Source organism: Crassostrea angulata, chromosome 6 (genome assembly GCF_025612915.1).
Source record: "Crassostrea angulata isolate pt1a10 chromosome 6, ASM2561291v2, whole genome shotgun sequence".
Classification (NCBI taxonomy): Eukaryota; Metazoa; Mollusca; class Bivalvia; order Ostreida; family Ostreidae; genus Magallana; species Magallana angulata.
In genome coordinates, this window is record NC_069116.1 from 46191182 (window position 1) to 46199821 (window position 8640).

An 8640-nucleotide genomic window follows, 5' to 3' on the forward strand; every position below is an offset into this window, starting at 1 on the left:
ATGTTATAAATATATTGACATTATGGATGTGTTTTCGACATCCAGCATAATATTTATCAATAAAACATTTATATTACCCATTGGAAGTGCCAATTTTACACATAAGATATCACAGGTTGTGTCGCTCTATTTGTTTTCCCGAGCTCTTCATAAAGATAAAATAAAAGCTTTCAGAAAATGCAGTCAAGTTCTACTCTAAAACAAATTATTAGCTAACTGAGTATCGATCTTTCAAGCATTTCGATCTTACTTGTATTACTTGTTTTTGACTCATTGAACTGAGAGCTGCATCACGTGCAGGTTATCAGTTATCAGTCTCATCTCGATTAAACTAGTCTCGCGGACAACGATCGCCTCTCACCCCCCCCCCCCCCCTCCCCTCCCCCTCCATTCCAACTCTCGAAAGTTTAGGTCACATGACCAAAGATCAGTGAATTTAAAAGCGCGGAGATATGCGCGGCGATCATTGATAGACATATTTGGACATTTTACCTAATATGGCAGGTATGTTTATAAATTTGGTCGTTTACTATTAAGGGAGATGAGCTTTAGTAAATTTTGTGCAATTATTTTTTAAACAATCTTGCAACGCTAGGAATAAATTGCATTAAAGTTACCAGGTAAATACATTGTACTGAGCAATGCTGTTAATTAAAACAATCCAGGAAATGCATCTTCTTAATGACTGTGTCTTTTTTGATTTTGGCACAAAACAGTGTCTTTGTCACATTAACACAATTTTAATTGCAGAATAAATTAAATAAATAAGTGTCGTATCGACGCTTTTCTATTGTATATACATAATCGTTTCACGTGTACGTATCGTGTTCATTTAAAATTTTGGAAGAATATACACCACGCACCTGAATGCCGAAGTGGGTCGACTGCATTATGTATCAAAATGGCATTCAAAAGTAATCTTTAAAGAAACGCTGATTTGCTGGTCAAAGAATGGCAAAATGATCCCGATAAAATGGACCTTGGACTCTATTGTTTGTTAAAAGTGATATATATGTCATTCTAACGTACGTTCGCAAAACTATACTCTACTAGAATTAAAATAAGAATTAAAAAGAATTCGAATCTTTAAAAAAAATTATGAATAAAAACATTTTTGTTTTTTTAAAACAATTTTATCTCAAGGTTATAACCAACATTTTTTCAATGATAACAGATCCAGTTCTATTAGTTTTCAACATTAACCAAAATAGCACGCTTTATATGGTCAATACCGATCTGAGAGATATGCATAGCGGTCTGAAAAAATATAACCTACATGTCCAATATTCATAATCTCGAACAAACGAACTCCACGACTTAATTCTTTCCAAAAACTAGGCGAAAATATTCTTTCAAAGAGATGCACGTGTGTGCGAAAAAAGATAAAAGAACAAGTAAAATCCAAGGTCTCGATATCCTGTGTTCTTGACCAGAGCGCGTCAAATCCAGATCAAACTGACATAATCGGATTTATCGACCCATAATGTCATGCATAATTCTAACAACGTGTCGAAGTTCAAGGCCGACATGCAGCTGATTATTGTGACACACATAAACACCGTGCACGCTCTCTATAAACGTAAACACACAATGAACATAATGCGCAAAATAACTACGTGATGTGTTTTGTAATTCAAAATATGCATTGTTTCTTTCCGACCTCAAGGGAAACAGGAGGACCCCGGGATGGCTACGGAATTGGAGCGCCATGTGGGACTACTGTCAGGGATATTCCTTATCATGGGCACCATGATCGGTAATTAAAGTATTTTTACTATATCTATTATATTCAATCTTATTACTTTGTAACAGTAAGATGATTTTGCGTAATAAGTGAATTAACGGTGTCGCAAATCAATTTACAGGTTGTGTTTTTTTTAATAAAAACAGTTTTATTATATCTATATTCAATCTTATAATTTTGATAAGTTAGTTTTGCTTAGTAGGTGAATTCATTGGTGTTATATTTTAATATACAGGTATATATTTTTTTATATAGCAGTAAGTTACAATAAAATAGCTTTTACATTAACCGAGTTGAAGATGTCTCGCTCCTATAAATTGTGAGGGCGTTAAGTGATAAAAGAGAGTGATGACGGCCGTCGTTTGATCTCACAACACAGAAAGTGAGAACACCCTGACCAGGCAAATTCCCGAGAGGTCTTTCACCTGCTTCTAAAAATTAGGTGTCCCCTTCAAAGAATACAATGTCCGTACTCATTTTAAAGATACAGAGCAACGTCCTCTAGTTTCCCATACATGTAGGTATTAGTTAGACTGAACGATGAAATTGTCATAAGAACCCGGTATTGATGTTGTAGACGCTCGTTGTGCAAATATTCAAATCATTATCTTTAATCATGCATGGCCTTTTTTAAATGTTCCTAATCACTAACTTCTTTAATCAAGAAGCATAACGAGTCTGAAAACTTTGAACCGAATAAATTCAAACAATGTGGGGTGTTTGACATAGCCATAACGATATTATCATGATCATCGTTGCGGAAACACTAAATACGTTCAGCTGACTGTTTGAAAAATGTGTATTCAGTCATTAAAATTTATGCTGAATCAAAAATATGACATTCTAATTAACAGATATTTACTGGGTAGATAGAGTTTAACGTGTACCTGTATTGAAATGTACGCATACAATGCTTACATAATAAACGTCATGACAAGTTGTATTTGAGTTTGTGTTATAACATTACAATTAACATCAAAGATAGTCTCTTTTTTGTTTTAAGTGATTTGGTTTGTTTTTCCAATACAGAACTTGCATAGTTGAGTGCAGTGAAGAAATAAAATAATATCCGATATGATGCTATTTTGGTGTTTATGTGCTTTTTTTCTCTTGCATAGAATATTCTAGTATGTCTGAATAATTGTTCGCGAAACAACAGACTAATTGCATAAGACTCGCTGAATAATGCAAATCTTTCTTACTCATCTCGTACTTAGTGTAACTTTGACATTTAAACACCATATGCATTGTAAACATGGATGGCAAAGATAGTTGTAGTATATATAAGATCACACATGCAGGGGAAAGTGTCATTTTATATTTCCTGTACCGTATACAGTATAATTACAAGTACATAATGTAACGTTGTTTTTGCAGGGTCCGGAATCTTCATCTCCCCCAAGGGCGTGCTGGAGGGGGCTGGGTCGGTGGGGATGGCCCTTATAGTGTGGATGGCCTGTGGGGTGGTGGTCACACTAGGTAACATGTCATGTCTGTAATTTTTTTGAGAGAATAAAAAAATTGCCTGAAACTAATGCAAGTGCAAAGATGGAATTTTTCACCCTTCTAAGGTGCTGTGTAAATAAAAAAAAATGTTTTGCACCTTTTTGGTCTGGAAATAGGATGTTCACTATTTACAGATTCTACACACTTCTGAATGAAGTAGAAGTAGAAATGGGTGGGTGGGTGGTAATGAGTGTGTTGGGTGTGCAATTATTGTAATTTTTGTTTTCATATTCGCCAATAGAGTCTTTTAGATGTACTTATTTAACTCCATGAATCAGACCAGCAAAAAATGCCTTCAACAACTAGTTACACGAATATTATTACGCAGTTAATCAAAACTGGGAAAAAGTTGCCAAGCAAAGAAAATAAAATGAAAAAGGCTTTGTCTTATAGTAAACAACTTCATCTCATTTAGATGTCGACAATGATATCTACTAGCAATGCAGCAGCAGATAAACTTATGAAATTATTTTTAATTGTGTTTTCGTTGGTTGATTCTAGAGTAGAGAGTAGATGCTTCAGGAGGTACATGCGTTATTCATAAATCTAATCTATTAAATCCAGAGAATGCTATTGTTATACACATTTTATCTGATACCATCTATCAGACCTAGGGGAACTTGTATAGAAAACTAGAGGAGCTTAAGATATTTCTGAATTATTGTATGATATATTTTAGCATACGATTATTTTGAAGTTTTTATTTTACCCACATGCACTTGACTATATATATTTTTCTCATAATAAAAAAATGTTGTTGTTTAAACATAAAACCCAAATTCTTATTTACACCTAGGATTTATGAAAATACAGTTTTCACGCCTTTTTTGTAGCGGCGTTGTGCTACGCTGAATTAGGGACCATGATTCCAAAATCAGGCGGTGAACATTCCTATCTGATGCACGCTTTTGGCAAAATGGATAAATGTTTTGGACCCATTCCGGCTTTTCTGTTTGACTGGGTAAGGAGAACGCAAAAAGATGATAGGTGAATAGATGGAATCCCCCTCAATTTGAATCATTGATTACTAGTATGCACTTCTGGCGAAAATTCACCCTATATAGCTTTAAATCTTAACTTAGAATGCACAACTGAGGCATGCATAAGAAATGATTTGAAAGACTTGATTAATACGATGTGATAGATTAATCAAGAAGACAGCATGTGCAGTAGACCAGTAATGCTTGTATTACAATATTGTCTGTGGTGTTGAAACAGTTAAGATGAAAAAATGTATCACATTTCCCTTTTCTATACTTTAAGAGAAAATTTCTATTTTTTTCCCCTTTTTTTTATAAACTCAAATGATTACCGGAGTTTGTAACATGTTATAGGTCGGCCTGTTTATCATTAGACCGACCATGTTCGCTATTATGACGTTATCTCTGGGAACTTACGCCATCAAGCCGTTTTACCTCAACTGTACACCTCCAGAGACCGCCATCAAAGCCGTCTCATTGTCTGCTATATGTAAGGATACAAAGCTTGTAACAGATTAAACCAGCTCATTTTCCTCTTGGTTAAATGTAGGCATTGTTTTTGCTTGTGATGCATATCTAAGAACCCCACTACACTGCATAATAGTTCCAAGTACTTACGGGTTGTTAGAGCGATTTGCCGTTTTGATATAAACTACATTGTATTCAACAATTTGCAATCAATTTAAGAATTCTGAACGTAAGATAAGATTAAGATAAAGTAATAAGTTTCTAAAGTGATCTCTCAATAGTTGGGGTTATTGATAATTATATAAACCTCGGTGTGACCATGAATTTAATTAAAATACCATTCGGTTCTAATTTTTCAAAAATCGCTTGCAATTGACTGACCTCTGCAGGAATTTCTTCTGTGTTCTTTTTTCAGAGGTTATATATTTTTCGCATATTTTATATATACATATTTTTAATGAAATTTGTAATTTACACTTATACATTTGTATCCATTTTACAGTGGTGATTGCATTCATTAACGGTTACTGCGTAAAGTTGGCAACCTATATACAGAATATATGCACTGTGGTCAAACTGATCGCCATAGCAATCCTTACTGTCGGAGGAATCGTCAAAATCATACAAGGTAACGACCAAAGCAGTGTAAGTTTTAGGCCGCATTTTAAAATAAATGGGAGGAAGGGACATTAACGTTTAAGATGAACCACCAGATAAGATGGGGTAAAAAGGGACAGAACTTTTATATTACATTTACTTGCAGGATTTAAAATTTGGGAATCACATAGAATTAGCTCCAAAATCCACGAGAGAGAGAGAGAGAGAGAGAGAGAGAGAGAGAGAGAGAGAGAGAGAGTTTCCTCCATCATATATATTTCCTGCTGTTCCCAGGTAACAATGAGTACATAGAGGACGGGTTTGAGGACACGGAGAGCGACGTGTCCCTGATCGCCATAGCCTTCTACAATGGACTATGGGCCTTCGACGGCTGGTAAGTCAAAACACAATGTACTGTATGAACCATTTTAATTAAACCAAATTGAATATGCTACTTGGTACTATCTTGTGGATTTCAGGAACAATCTGAACTTTGTCACTGAAGAGTTGCAAAACCCTGGAAGGTAAACATTGCTGTGTATTTTTGTGTACTAAATCAGTTTTACCGTACATCACCTTCCAGAAATTATTTTGCACCATTTACAGTGCAAAAATTGAGACCGTTTTGAACCACTTCTTTTCACTTTTTTTTGTTTATTAGAAACTTGCCGATCTCCATCATGGTCGGGATCCCAGTGACCACCGTATGTTATGTCCTGGCCAATATAGGATACCTGGGGGTCATGTCCAAAACCGAAATCATCATGTCACACGCAGTAGCAGTGGTGAGTAAAAAATATTTTTAAAAATGGTCCCAAAACGATATACATAAAAAAGCAATACTAGTACCGGTATATCACCAAATTCATATATATATCAATAGCTAAACAAAATGATAAACAATGAATTATATGGTAAAAAAAACTAAGATATTAACAGGAAGTTAAAAAGTTAATCGGAATATAAACTTGGTTGGTCACGTGATCAAATTCTGAAGAACTCGAAGGGCTTCTTAGAAGATATGATCATTTACCAATTACCAACCAAGTTCATATCCCAGTGAACTTTTTAATATTGTTGTTTATTACTTACATCTATATTTACGTTTGAGAAAAAGCAAGTCTTTCAAAATTTAAAACAAAATGTTATCGTGCATGTTTATGGTAATGCAGGCTCGAACGTTCATCATTGTGACGTCAAAATTACGACCTCTTGACCAGTTAAAAAGTTCACACAGATAGATGAAAGATATTACAAATTCAGTGTAAATATTCTTTTATAGTTCATTAAAATTAATGTATATACAAATATTATTTTCATCATAAATTGGGAAAGGCATGTAGCAGAGAACATTATTCTGGTATGAATTTTCTTTAAAATTGATCATTTATTGCACAGAGGATGTTGTTTAAGATTTCTTTTGTTTTTCGTTGTGTCTTAGACCTGGGGTCAGCGTATGCTTGGAATGGCTGCCTTCAGCATGCCGATATTCGTGGCTATTTCTTGTTTTGGAGCAGCTAACGGTTGTTTGTTCGCCTCTGGGAGGTATCTTACAGCGTATATTTTGTCTCATTTCAATAAGAATCAATATTTGAACACAAAGTATGAACGTGGTTTTCAATTATTTAGATATCACTATCTGCGTAATTGTCTTTATGTGTTTTGGGATTCTTGTTGTTGAAAAATTCTTAAGACAAAAGAAATAAAAAGAAACAAGAAAGATTGTTTGCACATAATTTATATGTTTCCCACACATGCAACTATAAATACATGTTTACAAGAAAGTACTCTAAACGTCTTGTATTTGAACACAATCATTAATTTGTACTTTAAATGTCTCGCGTTTAAACACTATTATTAGTTTGTACTCTGAACGTCTCACATTTAAACACCATTGTCGCAGGCTGTGTTTTGCCGCTGCTCGTGAGGGACACCTCCCCCAAGTCTTCTCTTACATCAGTCTGAACAGAAAGACCCCTCTACCGTCCATTATACTCACAGTGAGTCTTTGATAGGATCACAAAAACAAAGTACTAGTAACATTCATTTGATATTAATTTATCTATTATCGAATAATCTTAATAAAAATAATAATACAAATTCCAACTCCTCTTACAGGCGTTAATAGGCGCGTGTCTGATCATCCCCGGGGACCTGAGCACGCTGATCGACTTCTTCAGTTTTTCCGCCTGGATCGCCTACGGCTTCACCGTGCTTTCTTTGCTTGTGTTAAGGAGGACCGAGCCTAAAACCGAGAGGCCATATCGGGTAGGTCCGCTCTAATAACGGGGCGCGTCTTAATACATGGGTACTTTAAAACATCCATTAATTTTCAACGGATTCATTACTGTTTATTACCATTTTTCTGCATTTATATTGAAGGTACCGACGGTAGTCGCCATCTTTGTTGTTATTACGTCAGTTTACCTGGTCCTTGCCCCCATAATTCACTATCCACGTGTCGAGTTCCTGTACGCAGCTCTCTTTATTGCCGGTGGACTCTTCGTGTATTTCCCGTTCGTGTATTACAAGCAATGCCGCCTACCTCTTGATCCATATATAGGTAAGTATGTGACATTATGTGAATGGGTATTTATTTCCCTAATACAAATCATACGATAGGATTATGGATTGATAAAATTGTACATGTATTTAACCACCCAGTTATCGTGTATAGATCTATATGATTATCTATACTTTCCTATTTTTACTTTTATTTTATAATTTCAGATTGGGTTACTATAAAAATTCAAAAAGCGCTTCTAGTCATACCGTGAAGATTTTGTATCCATGAAATCACACAAAAGAACTCAGTATAAACGACGGTGCTAGTTTGGACCACACGTTGAACAATTTGTATGAATTTACTCCATGCAATGCCTCTACTTGCAATTTGCTTTGGTCATTAATGATTCTAAAAAAAAACAATATTTATTGCATTTTTACACACAAAGCTTAAAAAAGAGACAATGCTTCATTGTACATGCACATGTATATCTACAAATTCTATTGTTTGTGTGTGTGTGTGTGTGTGTATGTGTTTGTGTGCCCGAATATTGATATTGAGCTCTGGTTTCTGTGTCCTACAGAGTAAATGACAACTGTTTTAAGAGTGGACACCAAATTGTTAACAGTCTTTATTTACGTTCATGATGGTTGTTATTTTCGCGCATCTTCTATACCGTCCAAACTTAAATGTAAATGCATTTATATAGCTATAATATCATGCTTAAATTATGTATTTCTATTTGCATGATAACGTGCTTTTACTATTGAAACAGAAACAAAATTAATATCGCATACAGTGTATATATACAGTATTAAAAGATCTTTTAATACCTGTTG

General features: G+C 34.8%; 1 protein-coding gene across 2 annotated transcripts; it reads left to right on the forward strand.

The window, feature by feature from the left end:
• The first annotated feature begins 411 nt into the window (after positions 1–411).
• LOC128188441 (b(0,+)-type amino acid transporter 1-like) lies at positions 412–8635 on the forward strand. 2 transcript variants are annotated; one of them, XM_052859492.1, is made up of 14 exons: positions 412–504; positions 1667–1756; positions 3122–3223; positions 4084–4211; positions 4585–4720; positions 5201–5326; positions 5590–5689; positions 5775–5819; positions 5957–6080; positions 6737–6840; positions 7199–7295; positions 7414–7563; positions 7678–7858; positions 8026–8635. In XM_052859492.1, exons 1-14 carry the CDS (start codon positions 498–500, stop codon positions 8070–8072), a joined length of 1437 nt encoding a protein of 478 aa, XP_052715452.1. In that variant the 5' UTR covers positions 412–497; the 3' UTR covers positions 8073–8635. The 2 variants fall into 2 exon arrangements, with proteins under 2 accessions (XP_052715452.1, XP_052715453.1); XM_052859493.1 differs by lacking the exon at positions 3122–3223.
• Positions 8636–8640: the final 5 nt, after the last annotated feature.

What these genes read in the sequence shown, in the direction of transcription:
- LOC128188441 (XM_052859492.1), top strand. An exon ending in TGTCACACGCAGTAGCAGTG is followed by an intron (nt 6,081 to 6,736) that starts GTGAGTAAAAAA and finishes GTTGTGTCTTAG; the next exon opens with ACCTGGGGTCAGCGTATGCT. An exon ending in TGTTTGTTCGCCTCTGGGAG is followed by an intron (nt 6,841 to 7,198) that starts GTATCTTACAGC and finishes CCATTGTCGCAG; the next exon opens with GCTGTGTTTTGCCGCTGCTC.